Source organism: Opisthocomus hoazin, chromosome 19, assembly GCF_030867145.1.
Source record: "Opisthocomus hoazin isolate bOpiHoa1 chromosome 19, bOpiHoa1.hap1, whole genome shotgun sequence".
In the NCBI taxonomy this organism is placed as follows: domain Eukaryota; kingdom Metazoa; phylum Chordata; class Aves; order Opisthocomiformes; family Opisthocomidae; genus Opisthocomus; species Opisthocomus hoazin.
This window is the reverse complement of record NC_134432.1, coordinates 17,094,496-17,116,420: the sequence shown is the minus strand read 5'-3', so window position 1 is coordinate 17,116,420 and position 21,925 is coordinate 17,094,496. Positions and strand designations below refer to the sequence as shown.

The 21,925-nt window shown below is 45.8% G+C and overlaps 1 protein-coding gene across 5 annotated transcripts in view; it reads right to left on the bottom strand.

The window, feature by feature from the left end:
- Positions 1-21,925, bottom strand: part of NEK6 (NIMA related kinase 6) — a 67,185-nt gene that overhangs the window by 22,979 nt on the left and 22,281 nt on the right. For 3 of the 5 annotated variants that reach the window (XM_075439214.1, XM_075439216.1, XM_075439219.1), the window contains exons 2-5: positions 18,033-18,157; positions 9,077-9,217; positions 7,799-7,861; positions 2,683-2,793 (exon numbers count right to left, since the gene is read on the bottom strand). In XM_075439214.1, the coding sequence (XP_075295329.1) occupies positions 2,683-2,793; positions 7,799-7,861; positions 9,077-9,217; positions 18,033-18,125 (408 nt within the window). In that variant the 5' untranslated portion in view covers positions 18,126-18,157. The remainder of the gene's footprint in view (positions 1-2,682; positions 2,794-7,798; positions 7,862-9,076; positions 9,218-18,032; positions 18,158-21,925) is intronic. The other 2 variants (XM_075439218.1, XM_075439217.1) reach the window with 1 other exon arrangement.

Here is a 21,925-nt window from a genome sequence, read left to right as displayed (position 1 = left end):
AGCTACTCCCTCTCCACTGCAGAAATGCACAACAGCCGCGCACGCCGCACGCAAAGCGCTACCTCCTCCTCCAAGCCATCCCAAGACTGCACTGCTTCGGATTAGGGGTCCCCAGCCTCTCCCGGCCCCTTCCTGGGCTGGACCCCGAGCCCGCTCTTCACTCAGAGCGTTATCAGGACACGCTGGTTTAAGACACATCCTCATCCTCAGACACACAGAGCATCGTTGGGCAACGACTGTCTCTGAAACGCCGCGCACCCTTTCCGGCGCACTGCAGCTGCATTCCTTCTGCGTCGTACCCTCGGGAATCTCCCTCCGCAGCCCGCAAGAGCGGGAATAAAGGCAGGGAGCTGCCTGTTGCCCCTTGCTGCATCTCGTGCTTTTTCCTCTCACTACAGACATCTGATGACCGCTGTCACGTTTTACATTTTATGTGAAATGCTGTTACTGGTTCGTGTTTGACTCGAGTAATGACAAATTTTCTTTTGCAGATCAGCTGCGAAGGGGCACGACTGTGCAATTCCCCAGGCGGGAGATCTGACAGATTGCAACAGTTTCAACCCAAAACTCGACAGAGAGCGCAGAGGAATTACTGAGGGTGAGGGATAAAGCGTTATCTACACGATAACATTATTTCATTCTCATTAAAGTATTTAAGAGTAGATATGCAAGACCACAAGTGATAATTTTCCAAATGTCATGTCCAATAAGGCTCGCCTGACATTTACAAGAAAGTCCCAGCTCTCCGGTGGGTTCTCCTGCAGCCCTCTCTCACAGCAGCTTTACAACACCTCATAAATAATGCAGGCACCAGGGGCGTGACGAAGACAGTCCCTGGTTTTATCACTCTCGCACCTGCCGAGTGTTGTTACTGCTGTTCCTGCCACCTCACCGAAACCGAGAATCCTCGCAGCAGCTCAAGCTCCCCAGGGACGGGCAGGGCGCGGGGGGGACGCGGAGGGGCAGCAGGCAAGCTCCGCTTCTGCGGTGAAAGCTATGTGGAGGACAAGACTTTCGTTCTTAAGAGTATTTTTTCTTTGATTAAAAAGTGGAATTCAAAGACTTGCACCTACAGAAAAACATCATTTATATGATCTTGAAAAAAACCTACTGCATCTTTTTCGTGCCCGCGACAAACACGTGGGAAACCCGACCAGACTGGGGAGCGCCGGCAGAAAGAACGCAAGTTACAGTTTGCTGTTCAAGTTATCAACCTAAGCATTTACAAATTATGCTTTGGAAAATGTAACTCCTAATGACAGAAAAAGCAATTTTGAGAAAATTAAATTACCAACCCTGATACATAAATGAATATCTTTATCAGAAGGCAAAGTTTTAAACCAAAAACTGTAAAAGATAAAAAAAGGCAAATACTTTATATGATGATATCTAACCATTACGTAGGTGAAGACTTCTTATAAGCTAAGACTTAAAAGTCCAGCAAAACACTTGCACATCCCATGATGATCACAGCCCTAACTCCTGCTCTCCCAGTCCTCGCTTTTTCTCCATCTTTACCCGCCAGCACTACAAGTCTGACACAAACTGCACGTTTCCCAGGATCTGCTGGGAAAAGGGTAAAACGTGGAGGAAGCCACGCGAAGACCGGGGAAGCTAAAAGCACACACGAGCTCTCCGCAGGCAGACGGACAAGCGCTGTCTCCGCAACCCAAACCGTGCCACCCGCCCTTGGCGCGAGTCACCAGCCGGCACGCGCGGATTCGGGCTCCGCCGGCTCGTCCCTCGGCTGCGCGGCAGACCCGACCGTCGCTCCTGCTGCTGAGCGGGGCGAGCCCGTATCTGGAATTCGGGGGCTCTCCCCAGGACAGCTCGGCCAACGGCCTGCTCCCAGCTCGCTCACCCAGGGGTTCTCTCCGGCGAGATGGGGCAGATTTTCACGGGCACTGTAAATTTAGCCGCTGCCTATGGACTAAATGGATAACTTGTTTGACAGCCTTTGGCCTAGTGCCTCACAGCTCTGCTTGCAAAGAAAACAAATCTGTTAATAAGATATTTTAACTGTGACAACAACGAGGAGGAGAACTTTCCAAACATTCATTTATGGTAATTACAGAATAATGATGGCAAAAAAACAGGTAAAACATGGAGAGAAGGTTGAGAGTGCTAACAAACATGATATAACACATCTGTTCTCACAAGGGATGTACGTCTAAAGATTAACATGTCAAAGAAAATATAAAAGCAGGTGGTAACAGCTTAACTAAAGCTGGTTTGCAGCAATACAAGTATTCCTAACAGCAACATAAGAGAAGAACAAGTACTTGAAACACTTTCTCAAACCCAAACCCCCACTGCAGAGAAAGTCCATAGACTTTCTGGCATGTCTTCAGCGGGGCAGACAGGTTCTGGGACCTAACAGGCACCAAGCGTCCCCACCAGTCACACCCCGGCGAGATCAACCTTGCAAGCCACACGCACCTCCCGCCCAGCACCCAGCGGCTCGCTCCCTTCCGAAGCGGCGGCCAGCGGCAGCGGCACAGCCTGGCGTGCTTCCAGTGCCACCAGGCACTTCGGCTGCGGCTCTGGAAGCACCCCGTGGGCGAGCAAAGCCGCAAGAGGAGAATAAAAGCACTTCTGGCACCGATCTGCTCACCCCCCCGGTCTCGTGTCTCTACCTAAGCCTGAAATTTTGCTGCACCCCTAGAACTGACACGTCCTTACCTTAATCATCTGAGAGAGATCACCAGCATCGGCCAGCTCCAGGACGATGTTAAGTTCATTGTCTTCAATAAAAGAATCCAAATACTTAATTATATTGGGGTGGTTCAGTTGCTGCAGACAGAGGGAATGCAAGAGGAGAATTTGTAACGCTGTAGTAACAACAGTTCCAAGATACAACACCCGTACTGTTTGGGTAATCATTATGCAAAACAGTTCGCAACAGGGGCAACAACAAACTGTGCTCTGGGTTATTACAGACAAAAAACCTGTAAGAAAGACCATTTAATCACAAGCACAACGTAATAAAATTGCCTTGAGAAGAGAGCAATACAGCCCAAAACAGGGTGAAACTGCCTTTAAATATTTTGTGAGTCTACAACAGCAAAGCTATGTCCTGAAAGAAACTCTGTTAGGCAATAACCGACTTTTTTCCTCCCATTAAATACAAACAAAAACCCTGTTGATTACAGCACTCCTTGAGGCCTCTCTGCTCCTTAGAAGAACAGAATTAAATTAAAATTTTGATGGAGGAAAATAATGCACAAATTGCATACGTCAGTTTATTTTTCTGATGATTTATGATTGCATCTTCAGTAATTACTTTTTTTCATTTCAGTATAGCTGCCTCTTCTATGTGCAGCTGGTATCTGAATTTCTTATCTTCCTTCTAGATTTGTTAAAAACATGCACCTTCTCAGATTGTTACACATTACTCACAGGACTAAATGAAGACACAGGCTCAATAAATTAAAATTTCTGGTTTAATATTTTATGTCTGAATTTATTAAAGTGGAAAACTGTAACTGCTTAGAAGATGATGTGGTGTCTCGCTCTCTCTGTTCACTCTCTCTTCTCATTTGGCATTAGATTATCTTTCTCTCATGCTCTTCGAAATGCAGTAAATTTAGAAACTACTAAAGTGAGCATTTCATCTACTGAACAGCTGTGACTCAACCTGCCTATTCCAGGGGTTACAAAGCCAAAAGAAACACGGTTATGATCCATCATGCTAATCACCCCTCTCTGCATGCCCATTAGGGGATAGATTCTCCTCGGCAATGCCTCGACACTGGCGCACATTAGTGTTAATGGGAGCCATGGGCAGGCATCAGCAGAACACCATTCCCACCAGACCCAGCCTTAAATAAATAAATACCACAGCCCACCAGTTCTGTTGAAATTTCTTTTAAATGTCTGCTCTCAGGTATATGGACCAGAGATCAACTTCCAGGGGGAAAAGCACCAAAACCAGGAGCAGACCCCCCCCAGCCGCCGGTCACAGCGCGCCCGACGCCTGGGACTGCTCGCTGCCCCGCAGACGGGTACGCCGGTGACGGAAGGGATGGCTTCTGTCCTCCCCAGCACGCTCTGATGGGAACTCTCTCCTGAGTTCCCAGAGGCATCAGGGAGCTCAGCAAGTCAAAGCAGCCTTTTTCTAAGCCTCAGCACCACGTGCCAACAACACACACCATCGAAACGCTCCAGCTGCCACAGGGAGTGCCGACTGCACGCCACCGGGAGAGCCCCCACGCTAACGTTTCTCCTGCCCGCACCCCAGTCGTTGCTTACTTCACCGTGTGTAACAAAGCCCAACGTACCCCAACCCAAGCATTGCTTAACCACGATAAAGAATTTAAGTATCTTTTTTGTGAGACTGTACGCACTTTTTACTGATGGTTTTAATTGTTTTCAAGAATCTCGTTGGACCTCAGAGGAATGTTTCTTCTATTAGGATGAAGTTGCATAAAATTACAAGCAAACACATGAAACACCCATGGCACCACGCTAACTGGCTGCTGTTGACGAACAGACCTGCGCAGACTCGCGTTTCAGCGGCAGCACCCAGCAGCACCCTCTGCGGACGCTCAGGAGGGGGCCGAGAGCTCCAGGAGGAGCCTTACCGGGCTCTTCTCCACCGCAGACCGCCCGCGACCCTTCAGAGGCTCCAGGGCAGACGTACACAGTTGTTCTACAGCTGGTTTCACTGACCTTCAAACTCTGTTTTCCCAGAACAGCCACGCAGACCACTTGGGATAAGCCCAACTTCCATTCTCCACCCTTCCTTTTGTCAAACTTATTTTAAATAAATATATTGACTCTGGGGTTTTTTATAATTATTGTATATTCGTGTACCATGGAAAAGGCTACCTGAATTTTCTTTTTGTCGGAAAGAAAGTATATTAATTCTTACAAATCCTTAAATGCACAAAACATTCCAAACACTTTACCTCAGGTTAATGACATTCCCTATTCCTTTAACGCACCCGAAGTGTGCTGGCAGTTGATGCCTGGTGCGTATGCACAGCAGCACCGTCGGCACGAGGCAGGGTAAGCCCCCTCTAAACGAGCCAGTGTGGGTGCTGGCGGCCCAAATGCTGATTACAGCCACGTTATGGAGCTGCTTTACCTAAACCTTATAGCCAGAATGACATGGAAAGTAATATACAATTTTGTCTGGCTTCTGTCAAATTTTGAGTAATTATAATTCATTTACAAATCACAAAACCCCCTTTTGTTTCCATGGTCACACAGAGGCCTTTGACCAAAAAAGACAAAGTATTATTCTGACAAAGATGGACTACAGCAAGTCCGTGCAATTCCTTCACAAATTCTTGTGGTCTACATTAAAAATAAAAACAACAAAGAAAGAAAAGCCCTTACAGCAAGTTGCTTTAGTAATAGCCTATAAATACTTCATACTAGACACCAGAGTTTAAAAGTAGGAAGAAAAAGTTTCAAAAATGAATAGCCCATGTTGCATGGCCAGACAGCAGCCGCAGCTGCCAGGCAGACGCACCTCACCCCGACAGTGACCAGAAACCGTTCAGCTGAGCAAGGTTTAACAGACCCTGAGTTACTGTGCTGAACTGGCTCCTCGTACGCTTCACGCTCTCTAGGCCCAAGAACAATTATCTTAATAAATCTAAAAAGTGAAAGGTATTTCATCTTTTAATATAATGACACTACAAATGCTGAAATAAATATTATTGAGAATAAGTCATTCATTTGAGAAAAACACACCCGTGCTCCTCTCCCCTGAAGCTCTGCACAGCGCATTCTGCAGGAACCCCAAATGTGCCGAGCTCACAGCAGAACAAGAAACCCCACGAACTTTCACAACGAGCCAGGAGATCACGCCTACTCCACAGCAAAAGCTGGTCTCACTTCTAAATCTTCTTCCTCCTTCCAGGCACGGACTGTTCTGCCCTGTGCTGCGTAACTGGTACCATCCCAGCACCCCTGCGTCCTACCCTGCTGCGGCAGCTCTGCAGCTCTGCAACCCGCCTGCTCGCCCCGTCCCAGCGCACCCACGCGCGGACCCTCCGATATTCCCACGGGCTGTGGGCACAGGCACCACGGGAAATACCAGCCAGCCCGCGCTGAGCCGCAGATACCGATTTGAAGAGCGATTCGTCCTCGGGCACGGCGCGAGGCGCAGCCCAGCTGCTGACGCTGGCACCCCAGCCCCCCTGTCCCTGCACAGACCCCGGGTGACCGTGCCGGCTGCCCGCAGCGGGCTGGCAAACACGCTGACGGCATCAGCAACGCCGCTCCAATGGCAGCAACTTCAGCTTTGGTGACTTTTTACCTATTATCTGCTGATCTGCTCAGGAGCTACACACATCTCGGATAAAATTCAGCGGATTTTGTCAGCTCTGACTTGAAAAGTAGCAGTTATTTGCAGGCAGTGAACTCTACGCAATGCAAGAAATATATCACCTTTGCATCTATAATACACCAGGATTCAAACCGACCTTTTAACATACCCAAACTTGAGATTCCTTGGATGGTGCTACCCAACTGCCCGTGCAGGAAGATTTGTTGACTTTCAGCAATAAACAATAATTAAACTACCAGCACCACAATGTTTTGCACAGTAAACAAGATATTCGTATGTTTCTGCAGACTGTCAGCAACTATGCCTGCTCGCCCCTCCACCCCGAACCAAATTAATGCCTGAGAATGTTTCCTAGTCTTCTATAAACTATTGTGCAAAATAATCCAGTTTTATTAACCCCATTTAGCTCAATGTATCGCCCTCGCTCTCACAACTCAGCCGCCCCGGTAACCCCACATCTGGCTCCCGGCGAGCCTGACACAGGAAGGTGAAGCTGCCTCTGGCCATGCTCCGCAGGCGGACAGGAGCTGGCTACTGCTTCCTTTTTCCTCTGAGTCTAATAAATTTGCACATTCTGCTCTGAATAAATCAATCCCGTGCAAGTTTATGACATCTTCCATAATGAGGGTTCAAGACAAAACCTCTTAGGTTACCTAGAACCCAAAAATATCACAAATTCTTTTTCTGAATGTTAATATTGGCATTATTTTCCTCCATGACTGTTAAGCAACTGGATCACGTTCACACAAACTGCTGTCTTCACACTCATCCTGTACACCTTTGCTGGAGCGGACTCCAGCTTAGTCTATAACTGCATGCATATAAATTGACAATTTAAATAGAAATACCTAAAATCACATTCTCAAAATGAATTATTTAATACTTTAAAAATTAGATTTGACTAGCTACACTAAAATTTTAGCCTTCTGCAATCTGTTGCATTTACTTAAAACAGATATTTAAAGTGCAATGCTTATATATTTTCTACCAACATTTTGAAATAAATTACCGAGACAGAAAAAAAATCACTGGTTGGTCTGATCACTTAAAAACGACTCTCTAGTTTCAGAGCCTTTATCGAAACTACCATTTTTCATGGGTGATAGGTATACATATACATACACGACATGCATTTGCAAAACTGTTTTCCCATTTAACCAGTTCATTAATTAGTTTATTTTAAACTGACAGACAAAACACATAAAGGGCAGAATGACGTGTGTCTCTGAAAGCGAAGTACCGGGGGTGTTTTTTACGACGGCAAGATTTTTCACAGATTCCTTAGACCATAGGCAGAAAACTCTGTAAATTCAGCTTTAAGACGAAACTCCTGCATCACGTAGGCATTCTGCCTGCAAAAGCAAGCACGGTCCCTCTCGCTCCTCGTGGGTGCCAGGTAAGCTCTGTATGCCACAACGCCAGCACGACTGCCGCCGACCTGAAAACAACTGTTTTCTCAAACCAAAACTCAGAAAGAGTCCTTGTAGAAATCCTTACCTTCAGGAGGTCAATTTCTTTAATGCAATCTTGCCTAGCCTTGGCATCCATCATTTCAAAAATCTTCAAAGACAAAAACATAGAAGACGAAAATGAAACAATAACAACAAAGAATTTCATATGTTAACAAAAATTGGTCTTTGCTCCCCCAATCTGTATATCCTCTACTGCAATGAGTATACACGCAATCCCCAGACCAAAGAAAGATCAGTGTTTTCTGTATTTTGAAACCACTAACAGGGTAAAATTAATTCTCCAACCTATAGGCAGTATTCTAAGCAGCACAAAACCCAAAGACACTAGTTTGCGAATTTGCTGTTGTGATTGTCACAGCATAGTTAGTTACTATTAATTTCACATGATAAACAGAAAAGATAAAATGTTTACTTTTTTCTTTCAAACACAGATAAAGCTTCCACTGGTTCCTCTGTAATAATTATCAATAATATTGAGCATTAATATTCATTCTGTAATAATCAGAGTAAGTCACTAGAATCCGAGTTTAATGGATCTGTGAAGGAATACAGGTAAATTTCTTCAAACCAAATGCTGTTTGGAACACTGCACAACACTTTAAGCTAAGCTGCAATTCTATGCTGCTTGCATGAAATTTTCTTGTGTTCTCATGATTCACCCGCGTCGAGACAGCGGTCTGCCAGCTGCATCACCACGGCCATGACGGCCTTGCCCCTTCACACACATTTTATAATCATTTAGTGAACACTTTCCACAAAGTAAAAAGTGACATTAAAAATATGAAATTGCACTACTGCTACATAATTCTGGTGTAGAAGCATAAACCCACTCCAAGGCGACGAGGGGTAAGGGCCATGCAGCGCCAACACCCTGCACACACCGGACCCAGGGTCCCGCGCAGGACACAGGGGCACACGGCCAAGACAGCCGCCGAGGACACGGCCGAGGGGTGGACACGGCCGAGGGGCTGCTTGGCCTGGTATCCAGAGGTAAAGGGAGCACCATGAAACTACCCTGACTTCATCCGTGCTTGTAAACCCGCACTGAGACCTTCAGAAGCATTACTCTTTTATTCCTTATCTTGAAATAACACAGTACACCCCAACTGAACAGAGGAAGACAGCAGTGTTGGGTTCTTTTAATGTAAAAATATCAAACCAGATTATCCAGGGCTCTCAAACCTTAAACTCTCAATTTATAAACCATTTGATTGCATTATTACTGCTGACAAAGGAACACTGGAGGAGGTACCTGACTCAAAGTAATCTGCTAAACATTAAGACTTTGAACTTCAGTGCTCACCTGAACTTTCTTCAGTGCCACGGGTTTTCTGTCCAGCAGACAAGTTGCTTTGTAAACTTCGCTGAATTGGCCTCGCCCGATCTTTTTCTCTATCTGAAAATCCGCCAGTGTGCAGCGATACGGGTACGATGTTAAATGCCTCTGTTCAAGTCAAAAGAAATCGTATCAATGAAGCAGAAAGTGTGACACAAACCCATGAACCTGCATTCCCAGCCCGTCTTCTTCCTGACCGCAAGCCAGCGTTTCTACGACTGATCATATCCAGGAGGACGAATTCCTCACAGTACGGACTGCCCAGCAAGCAAGACAAAGAAAACGGCTGTCGACTTGGTGTACAGTGGACAAGAGCAGTATGGCTTTCCTTCTCCCACCTTCAATTCTCTTCGTCCGCTCCAGACCACGCTGCACCAGAGCAGTCCCAACCTAACGCACGGCGTCCGGCCGCAGACACACGCGCACAACGGCGGAGACTCGCGTAAAAATACGAACCAAAGCATACAACGAGTAACAGCTACCAAACATGTACAGAACACAGGTAAGATCGCCAAATGCGCTCACCCTCCTGCTCTCACTTCTGGTGGTCAAGAATTTAATCGAGGCTGATCAGTCCACAGATAATTCTGACCACAAGGGCAACAATTCCTAGTAAATGTATTAGTAACATGGGCTGAACTAAGTTAAATGACTTTTTTAGAAAGGAAATAAAGTCTTGCCTTCCGTGCAAGTAACTAATTAGTCCCAAACTACTGACTCCCTAGTTACCCACCCTCTCATCAACCTTGCCTGCTTGTGTCACTTGGGAGATGCCAGTGCCTCCCTCCCAGCGGTCTCAGGCACACAGCCAGGCAGACACGGCGTGACGAGGACTACGGACCCCACGGACTAGGAATTGCTCCCTAGAGCCATGCTGGTCTCTTCGGTGATTAACGTGACTGCTAACCAATGTTTAAAAAAGAAATTGTGAAAATTAATTACTCAGAGTTGCCACACATGCTAAGTAAGAGTATTTTTAAGCTTCAGCATCTTGAGCCATTTCAGAGTTCCCATGGCAAAACCAGAAAGTACACAACAAGGAGGGGGGGGGGTTCCCATGGACACTGCCACGGGTCACAGGTGAATCTTCAGCAGACCACCCCAGCACAAGCGTCCAGGGAGAGCAGGCCAGGAGGGCTGGGGGTTTCAAGGAGGCGACTGTGGCTACCATTGACATTTGCTAATCCAGAGGGCTGGGAGGAAGATTTAAAATGCAGGTCAAGCTTTCAGTCCCGCATCTTTTGCCAGCACTACAGACAAGACCGTGTGAGGATCTCTTACAGCGTGTATTATTCTGACAAGTAAGTTTGGACTACTTCTCTTTGGAACAGCAATAAAAATGACTACTATTCAACAAACAATAAAAAGTATCAGACATTTGAAAAGGTTTCCAGATTTCACAGCGTCTGTGCAACTCCAAACTACCGTCACAGTTGTCTGGCAGAGGTTTTGTAAAAGTTGTAAAATTCAATGTTTTTAAGAAAACTCACCAATAAAGTGCCCTAAATAGTAATTTCTGACCCACAAACTGCATCAATCAACCAAGACAAGCAATTTTAAACACTGTCACCTTTTACAGCATCTTTATCACAGCAAGCGCAGGAGAAATCCCCACCACAAAAGCTACTCTACCACTGGCAGAGTCAGGAAAAACGACGACATTTGATACAGGCTGACGACGGAGAGATGCAGATTAAATCACAAACCAGACAGTGAACACGCCACCAGGGCTTTTTGCTGTCCTCTTCCCCGCCCCTCTCCGGCCGTGGAAGGCTGTTTGCTGCTGGAGCTCGCCCTGGGAACCTACCGAGGACGCAGCTCTGCGGTTACGGGAAGAGAGGGCTGCTGCTAAACTGAACACCAGACGGCCACGAGCTCCAGAGAAGACAAAAACGCAACAGCCACAACATCCAGCCAATGCCTGCTGATTTAAGCAGACACATAACTGGAAATTTAGCTCCAGGCCATCATGATCAACAGCTTTCTCGGTTTAAGTTCCCTAAAAGAGCAAAACCACTCTTCTTCAGATGCAATGACACTTGCCACAGGTAAGCTTTTCTGTCCATCACCATGAACAGTTCAGTATTCTCATACTGTGAGAAAAGGTTTTCATTTTTCTAGGCTAAAGATGACATAATAAAAATCTGAATTCATGAACGGTAACCTACATAAATAATAGGGCTACATTAGAATTTGCAATATTCGTGTGGACGAGTCACATAGAAATAGGAAGCTAACTTCATCACGTTATTTTCTTTAAACAATTCAGGAAATGTTGCTCCCCTTTTAAGATCCCTTTCGTCTCCCTACGCTCTGAAAGCGGCCCCAGGACCCACCTTAACCTACCGCCCTGCCACCGTGGGCTGCAGCCAATGCTCGTGTTAGCAAGCACAGGAAGGTTCCTCTCAGTACTCGTGCTGTGCTGGAAGTTCTACTGTGTTTACAAGCCCTAACACAGCAAAACAAAAATTAAAATGAACATTCAGGATTCATTTCTCTAAGTTTTGCAGTGTATACTATACAATAAAATGGGAGCATTATCCTTTCACTCATGAGTATCATCAGATAAATAGCAGAATGTTAAGATAACACTGCTTTATTATTTACATACATTCCCCTTTAAGTTACTAAATTATCAACAAAGTAAGGCAACATAGGATGAACCAGACAAGCAAATAGTCAAAGTTCTCGGCCCCTGCAGCTTTCTCAGTTTAATTTGGTTGCAATCTCTCTTTGCAGAGATTTGGTAACAGTGACACTCATCCATACACATCACAGTAATACAGGAATACTCACCTCATTCCAGGGAGTGCTAACAGAACTTTAGTTCACACGCATTTCTGGTGTGTCGAACTCACCACAAGCACGTCTGAACACCAGGATTTGTCCCACCTGACGGCTCACTAGCCAGAACACCTCCATTTCCTGACTTTTTTTTACATATGAGCTACTAAGCAAATTGAGCTGTCCAGTCAAATGGCTTTACTCAGCCAAAACAAAGGTGTCAGTATATAAAATTTCAAAACACTTTTTCCTAATTTAAAAATAGAAAGGAGTCAAAGCATTTCCTTAACCCTGAAAGTGTGCCTCTTGAGCCATGCTCTTCTTAAGCAGCAAGAAAGTTTGACCAAAAGCTTTTCTAACTTGAGTTATCATTCACAAGAGGTAGCACTTTTAACAAGACTTTATGAAGCAACTACCACAAAACTTTCTTTTTAAGGAAGAAATCCATGCCGCAGTCAAGGATGGTACCCATTTGCCCTTCACTAATCACCAAAATGCTTGTTTAAACCACGAGTGTTTAAGTCTAAATTAATATTTTAAGTACGTGCCAAGAAATATCTAGCAACTTCTTAACTTGAAAATATAAATAAATGTTCAGCAAGTGACAGGGTGCATACGCGTGTCCTCACCACTTTCACACCGCTAGCAGGAGGTCTGCTCGCCGTGCTGGAGTTAATGCCGGGTGACGACTGGACACCTCAGCTGATATGTTCTGGCATCCTCCAGGACTACAGCTGCACATTTACATATGCAATGACCTAGATTTGCATTTGCTATCACAACCTATCAGACCTAATTAAAGTAATGGAGCTTTCATGCAGGCCAAAAGATGTTTGATTACGGGATAAACCGGAGAGCATGCTCAGGTTAGACGAGAACATACCAGAAAGCTCCCTACTGATTACGGCAGTTCATTCTCCCACACGTCAAAATTAACCTTCTCTTACGCTTCACCGTACTTTAATGCAAGCAAGTAACTCTCTGAAATAGTGTTACAAGGACACATTTAAAACACCTAAGAAATACCTACCTCCTCAGAATATCATCCCTGTAGTCTGGCCTTACATACATTTCACTTACTTCATGACTTTTGACAAGGGTAACTCCATTTATTTCAAGTCCTTCCACATTTAATCACCACAATTTTTCAGAAAGCTGTCAAAGAACCAACACCTATTCATTCAAATGAACCATGACCTTTGTTTTCTGCAAATCTCAGAGTTTTCATACACAGATACAACTTGTGTGTAAAATTAGATGCCACCACCATCTTCAAATCTGTTCATAAAAACCAGATTTTCTCATTTTCAGGATAGATACAGGCTCAGCGAAGGGTTCAGGTCTGCATGAACACAGGAAAACCAAGCCACTGTCTCTGCAGAACAGGGTTTAAGGTCAAAAATGGAGCTTAAATTAAAAAAAAAACCCAACCCAAACTACGGGGCTGGGGGGAACAAAAAACAACCGCAACCACTCAACCTCCAAAGACACGATGACCACTGGGCTGCTTGCACACTTCTGTTCCCAGGACAGCCTGGGGGAAACTAGTTTGGAGAGAAAGGTTGTTCTCTTCATCCACACAATGAAGTCTCATTCTTCTACTACTCCATTAAAAGAAAAAAAAAAAAAAGGCCAAAGACTAAAGTACGTTAATTCTTCATTCAAATAAAGAGGCTATTCATTTTTAAGAAGAAATGCAGAGATTATTCCAAGAACAAGCTATTCTGGACAACATCTCTGGCATACATGTTCTCTTTTAGATGCAATCACTGATGCGAGAATTAAAATTTCAAAGCTGGCAAACGTATGCAACGACAGCCCTCATCACAATGCTTAATGGAGAAGTTTGCCAGAACTTGCAGCCTGAAATTTTGAGGTGTTGTGGGATTTTCTGCAAAACAGGATTAATAAGGTTTTGTGATACTAAAAAAATTCAATGAAATAAAAACTTCAGCTGTATTATCTTGTACAGATATGCTGCAAGGATAAGAAACTTGAAGATTAATAGGAGTCTCTGTCTACCAGATTATAAAGCAGCCCAGGCACATACGGAGGATGACAGCATTAGCAAAGTTCCTTGCTATCTGCTTGCTCCCAGCGACGGGATGTAGTTTTACACGCCAAAATTTACAGCTGGAGATTTAATACAACTTCCCCCAAACCCTTCACACGCTGCTATAACCACATGCAGGCAGGACAGCTACACAGCCTGAACAGAATTGTTGTAATTTTTAAATGAGTAATGGCACAGCTCAGAATCTATATTTTGGGATAAGGAAAAATAAGAAAAAACTGTTCTGTAGAAAGACTGTCACTCTCCAGAACAATTAACGTTTGGCCAATAAATTTATCCCTTTGTAATTACTTCAGAGCTGGGGAAAACCTGCGCAGCCCCGAGAACCCCCCGCGCAGCCTCTGGCCTGAGACAGAGCCACCAGTGAAACACCACCGTGCTGCAAAGCAACGCCTGCAGGACTGCTTCTCCCAGAGACCCGGGGAAAAAAAGCCTGAATGAGCTGAAAAAAGGGGAACGTTCTCTGCTAACTGCACGATACATAAATGCAGAGTGCTAATGTTAATTAATAATAAAGTCAGTTGTTTTACTGCTGTCTGATTGGCATGTGGAAAACCGGCACTCGTCATCATCCTGCACAAACAGCTACAAGGTCCTGAGATGTTTAGATTATTTGTAATCAAGCTAAAAATTGTTAAAGATTGGTTAACCAACAGTTAAAAAGTCAGACACTACAATCTTTAGATGCCAATAACAGCATCTTTCCTGTAGAACCACGAAATGAAATATCCTTTAGAAAAGTAGAAACATACTCGCCCAATTAATTTTCTGAAATCTCATTAAAAAATTTAGCCCGACTAAGTCATATACTTCTGACCTGAATTTTAATTATCTTTATGCTGGATATAAGTTTTTTTCTGATATTTGCAATGCATCATTAATTTTAAAGGAACGGTTTCCTTGCTTCTGAAGTGCATACTTCATCTGAATGACATTTACCGCAAACTAATTTCACCTTTAAAAGACATCTGCAGTAGCAGACGGGGAAGCTTCAGCCCCTCCAGCTGAAGACGGATATATTATAGGCAAGGATTTACTACCAACACCAGCGTTTCAAACCTCTTTACGATGTCCCAAACTAGACACCCATCTCCAGTAATGCCTACCTGCAAAGAACGTTGCATCCTTTGAGCTTGAAATTCCAGTGTGAATTTATGAGAACACATTAGAACAGATAGATTAAAAAAACCTTCTAAGCTCACAGGAGATGAGGAAACTTTTAAAATACGGGTTTTCCTTCAAACAGGTAGTCAAGTAATTATTGACTAACAGATCAGGATTTTCATTTTGCAGCTTCAAAACCAGACTACACAGTCATCACAAAGTATTCCTCACCTGACCTGTCATCTAGAACTTCAAATCTGCTGAAGAAACTTCAAAGTTTTAACACCCCTATCAGCACATATTTGTACTAGTTCATGACAAGGAAGCAGAGAAACACCAGCTTGAAATAGCAGACCAAGGAGATACTCCCCAAGATCTTAATATTAACACAGAAATAACCTAAGCATTTCGGAACACACTAAACGGCAGGGCCTTTGCTGCTTGGTGACCACTTCAAAGCTACCTTCAAGTCGCAGACCAAAATGAAACTATCACGAACAGCTCTGCTGCTAGGCTGTGTGAGTCTATAAAAGGGTTGTTTAAAATGAGTTACTATGTTTATATAGTATGAAAACTAAGCCAAAAATTATAGCTCTGAATTTTTATATCACTGATTTACTCCTAAATAACTTTTATCACTTACTGCTATAAACACCAAGTAATCTAGAGACTTCAAATTGACACTTTCACTCTGGAACATTCCTAGAAAATGTTCCATCCTCTTCCTGATGAACTTCAGCAGGGGAAGGGTTGGCAGGTGAGGGAGCCAGCAGCTAAACTATGGTTTTATTGGGCCCTTCTTATATTTATATATTCACTTACTCTAATTGGAAAACTTCTAAATATGAAGCATTACTCTAAAGTGTCATCTTATTACCAAACTATGGTCGTTGAAGACAGAAAGAAAAATCTGATACATTTAGTCATAGCTCTACAATAATGAGTTATAAAACAGAAGTAACACCTCTGCAGAAATAAAAAAAAAAGCTTCAGGAAGCGGCGTAATTATAGGAAAAGCCTCTACTAGAGGAGCACACGGTTGCTCTGCTCTTTCTGGGGTGACACAGACATTTCGAATGAAAGGGCTGGGAGGAAGAGAGGGCCACTCCATACACAGAACTTGCCTTGTTTGAGACTCCAAAAGCTCCAGTTTTGTTTTTTCTGCTTGAGCTTTTATCCCTGCCATGCTTTACATTTCTCCTAAGACAAGTTAGGCCAATTTTTCCTTCCCAAACCTCTCCTTCCTCCACAAGCTGTTCTACAGCACGCCTGCATTATCTATCTGTTCAGCAGAAAGAAATGATGTAAGTTTGGATTCTTCCAGGCAATAGGTACCAGAAAATTGAAAATGATACATAATTGTGTTCCTGTCAAATGGAAAATCAGAAATATGTAATAAGCAATTGGTGCACCACCAATGCAAGGTGGTTTGCCTTCCAAATAGTACCATTTTTGTTAATTCTAAGCTGAGTTTGCTGAGGAGAGGCATTTTTTTCTATTCTCTGGGAGACTGTATTTTTGTTATCCAGCCTTTTTTTTTTTTTAATTTTAACAGCAAAAACAAAGGAAAGTCTTTCTGCAATCCTAATTCCAAACTAGATCATTCTCAGCACAGTTCATATATTCGGAGACCTCCACTAACACAACCTGGATATTATCAGAGTTTCGAGGAGGTTTCACTGAACAATGACCACACGGCAAAATGAGCCCACTCAGCATAACAGCAGAACATAGATTATTAGCTACTAATTACACTTAACTATGTCATTACGAATTCTAACATGTGCTCCAAGATGCCATGAATATATCTGCTGCACAGGAACACTTCCTAATCTTGTTCATGAAATAATTACAGGGGCTCTATCCTGCCAAATGAGGCAGTAATTAACCCTAATTGCTCAAAATGCAACTGGCTAATTCTAGGAGATTAATCAAGGGGATTCAATTATTATTAAATGACTTAATATGACAAATTGCTACATCAGGAGAGGGGGGCTTTGCTCCATACAACGCCACTTTCCCAGCAGCGCCGTGCACGACACATTCACCGTTGTGCTCCACGTGTAGGCGACTCCGGGTTCTCGCAGGTCCTGCCCCCACGACGCAGCTCTCCTGCGGCTCCCTCCTGGCCCAAGGAGCCGTGACCACCGCTGGCCTGGCACTGGAAATGGCAGATTAACCCCCCGGGCCCTCCCCAGCGTAACGCCACACCACAGCCACAACACTCTTCTTTCCGACAGCTTCGACACGACGCTCTGTTTCCTCTTTAAAATACACCTAGGTAAAACCAAATGGCTCTGACACACAGGCTGCAGAAGGCAAGCAGCCAGCATTCACAAAATGCAAGTCCCATGCCCACAGGGAAGGTATCAGCACTACCCTGGACACAGGGCTAACCCGGGTTTTAGCCCACTTCTGCGGAAAGGCAGGGAAGGGAGAGAGGTATGAGCCACTCCAGCAAAACTTGGTAACAGTACAGACAAAATACATCACGGGAGAGATTCCAGAGAGTCCCGGAAATGGAGTCAGAGAGCCTACAGCTTCATGTAGGATGAACTTCTTCTGTTTGGTAATCACCTCTTCTGCATTTATTACTAAACTATAACAGGAGATAAAATACATTCATTCACTTATACAATCAACTGCTTTTCTTTGGCCTTTTCTTCAAAGAATCAAAGAGAAGAGAAGCCAACACAGTACATGTTTTTATAAGATGATTTAAAAATACTTGCTTCAAGCAAAATTCAAAGTATTTCCTTTTTCTTTTATTATCATCAAAAAACTGGACTCAGGAAACTCTGGCTGGCTGGCAGAATCCCAAAACCAATATACTCTAAAACTGCTCTAACTGCACTATAAACAAGGTGGGGGAGGGGGAAGGCTAAATGCTAAGAAATCTGTAGACCTTTAAAAAGGGAAGAGAAGAAAATAGAGAAAGATTGCAGAGACACACGCCCTTACCTGAGGATCATGCTGGTATTCTTGCCCCGGCAGCTTGCAAAGAGGGTTGTTCTGGTCCCCTAGATGGTGTGGATGGTTGTGCTGCCCTTCCATGGTATCATACCAAGCTCTGCCTCACAGTCCTGCTGGAGGGAAAAGAGAGAGGAGTCTCATCACCGGCCACCCAGTGCGGAAAGCACAAAACTCCTTCGAGGGGTGTGCCAACACGCGGCTGTACATCGAGACGGCACAAACGGATTGCTCCCCTTTCCTCCCCCGGACCGACTCACGCACACAATTCTCAAAGAAGGAAAACCCTTCTCTGCCACCAGCCCCACGGGAGCTCGGCTCCCCGCACGCAGACCAGAACGCACCCGCTGCCGCCTGCAAGCTGGGAGGACGCAGCAACAGGTCAAAGCCACCCTTGCGCTCCCAAGATTACAACACAAAAATACCAGTATCACAGACATCACTGGTACCGCTTCACAACAAGCCAAACAGCAGAAGAGGGGCTGACTTGGTCAGTGGGACCCTATCCACGAGAGGTGGAACAGCGGCGAGCACGGCTTCCCCTACACCCCCCCAGCCCAGATGATCCCCAGCGGCACCAGGCACCTCGAGCACAACCCAAGAAAGGTTAGCACATTTCCATTTGCAGAACAAGAGTGACAAGAAGTCCCACCAGACGGTTGTAGCTTTCTTTGTCCAGGGACAACCTAAAAGTGCAGCTTTACGCACGCTCTTTCTTCCCCACCCCCAAAATTAGAAGCTTTCATGCAGGCTGGTAAGCCACAGGAAGCAGTAGCTAGAAACCGTATTAGATTCGATCAGATCAAAGTATTATTCTAGGAACAAACAAACAAGGGAGAATTCCATGAATTTATTTGTTTCATTTTTACCTGCAGCAATTACTAAGCGCAGTTGTCCGGCAGAATTTCCTACCAAAATTACAGAAGTTAAAAGGACGTGGTGTTGGAGAAGAGAATCTAGCACAAGTTATCAGACACAGAGCTCACTGTAAGGACACATCCACCAGCACTGTTTGCAGCGATCCTTTATCATCATTCCCAAAATTATCCTTTACCCTACAGAGACCATTTCAGTCTCCCCTCCCTTTCTGAAGCGCAAAGATCTCATCACAGAATCACAGAATAGTAGGGGTTGGAAGGGACCTCTGTGGGTCATCTAGTCCAACCCTCCTGCCGAAGCAGGGTCAGTTCTGAGTCACCCACACACAAAACTGAGCCTTCCTGGATGCTGGCAGCACAGCCGAAGAGCTGTGAAACCCAGCACCCGTAACACATCCCATCTCGGGTCTACCTGGAATCCAGTCATTTCACAGTACGACAAGATCAGTTTTATTTTGAGCAGTATTGTAAACCCGAGCAACAGCTTGTGGGTAACAGAAAGGAAGAGGAGACGCAAGCACTTGGGAGAGAGGGCTCAAAAAAGAGGTTATCATCAACCGTAACACGAACCAGTTGGAAGGAATCGGCAGTGTGGCAGTCAGTTTCCATTTTTTAGAATTAAATACTAATTTTAAAAAAAGGTAACATTTGAAAGTGAGATTCCCACAATGGCCGAACGAGGCACACAACACACTTCCCAACCTGGATGTACCAGACTGGTCACTCCTTTAGCAGGATGCTGGACATCCGAACGCCCCACGCCCGAGGCGCAGCAGTACGAGCACGGCTGCTCTCGACCGCCCGTCGCCACCGCAGAAACCCCGTGTTCCTCCGAGCGCGGGTGCAGCAGCCGTGCCCCAGTGCCCAGACGAGCCGGGCCTGCCCACAGACCCCAGGCGCGACGCCGGGACCACGGCAAGCGGCTCCCGCGCCTGCCCTCCCGCAGGGTCCCTGCCGCGGCGCGGCGCCTAGCTCGGGTGCTGCGGCTTGTGGGTGTCAGGAGGATGGGGACAAGCTCTTTTCAGTGGTGCCCAGTGACAGGACAAGGGGCAATGGGCACAAACTGAGGCACAGGAAGTTCCGTCTGAACATGAGGAGGAACTTCTTCCCTCTGAGGGTGACGGAGCCCTGGCCCAGGCTGCCCAGGGAGGCTGTGGAGTCTCCTTCTCTGGAGATATTCAAGACCCGCCTGGACGGGGTCCTGTGCGGCCTGCTGTAGGTGACCCTGCTTCGGCAGGGGGGTTGGACTAGATGACCCACAGAGGTCCCTTCCAACCCCTACTATTCTGTGATTCTGTGGCTTCCAGGCCAGCACAACGCAGTGCTCCGAAATAACGCTCTGCTCGCCTCCACAAACCGTGCCGTGCAGCCGCAAAGAGCTGCCCATCAGGCAGCCGAGACCTTCCCAGTGCCGGAACACCGCCGAGATCCCAGATTAACTCCTCCTCCTCTGACACACAGCTCCGCACAGGTTTCGGGAACGCTGTAGTAAACCGTGACAGAAGGCAGTCACGGGCTTTTGGCCGAAAGCCCTCCAGATACACCTCCTGTGTGCAGAAGCACAAGAGCCCAGGCATACACGTACTGCCTAGCCCTTCTAGGAAAGAAAACCCACGCTGGAACTATCCGTGTCGTCGTGTCCAAGCCTGATGCGGGGAGGTTCTCCTTCCCCTCTACACTGCCCTGGTGAGGCCCCATCTGGAGTACTGTGTCCAGTTCTGGGCTCCCCAGTTCAAGAAAGATGAAGAGCTACTGGAGAGAGTCCAGCACAGGGCTACAAGGATGATGAGGGGACTGGAACATCTCCCCTACGAGGAGAGGCTGAGGGAGCTGGGCTTGTTCAGCCTGAAGAAGAGAAGGCTGCGAGGGGACCTAATAAATGCTTATAAATATCTGCAGGGTGGGGGTCAGGAGGATGGGGCCAAGCTCTTTCCAGTGGTGCCCAGCAACAGGACAAGGGGCAATAGGCACAAACTGAAGCAGAGGAAGTTCCGTCTGAACATGAGGAAGAACTTCTTCCCTCTGAGGGTGACGGAGCCCTGGCCCAGGCTGCCCAGGGAGGCTGTGGAGTCTCCTTCTCTGGAGATATTCCAGACCCGCCTGGCCGCGGTGCTGTGCAGCCTGCTCTGGGTGACCCTGCTTGGGCAGGGGGTTGGGCTGGGTGACCCACAGAGGGCCCTTCCAACCCCTGCTATTCTGTGATTCTGTGACAAATCCTGGTAATTTTATCAGCTCTTCAGCAGACACTCGGAGAGGAAACCCCAGTGCTGCCTGCTCCCTGCCAGTTCTGGGGTCAGGCCCTGGCCCCGAGCAAAGCCAGTCCTGAAAACACAATCACGGCATGGCCAGAACACGCACCGTAAAACACCAACATGCTTTCCCTACAAACAACCGTACGCCGTGTTGGGGGGCTCATGTAAGAATGTTACTCACAGCTCGTTCTTCCTTACCCACAAGTGCTCCAGGTAAATGTCATTCAGTCGTGTTTCTGCTGTCCCTAGCAGTGACCAGAAGTGTCATGGTGACAAGGGAAGATTCAGTGGCCAACACAAGGATTTTCAGAAACTTGTTTCAGGAGTTTTGGCAAGTATTCACTCAGTGAAGGAGCACAACCTGACCTCATTAGTGTATTAATAGTGCATGCCTGGCACTGGGGCAATGACTAACGCTTAATTTAAAATACAAAGGTATTTTAAATATTTAGGGGAGTGGAGGAGAAAATATGATGCAAAAGAATTTCTGTAGCAAGTTGTGCTTGGTTCTTTTAGCAGTTGTCAGTGAAATAAGCCTTTAGCTCTGGCAGATCTTTCCCAACACCAGCTCCCATAACACATGCACACAGAGCGCAGGGGAGAAAGCGGAGAAAAGGCTCTTGTTTCTTAAGCAAATGAACTTTCACTCTAACAAACACTCCTAGAAAAGAGTTGAGAGAGCTGGAATACCCACTGCATATAAACAGGCTAACACATAGGTTGCTCTCCATAAAAAGTTTTTCAAAGCTGGCAC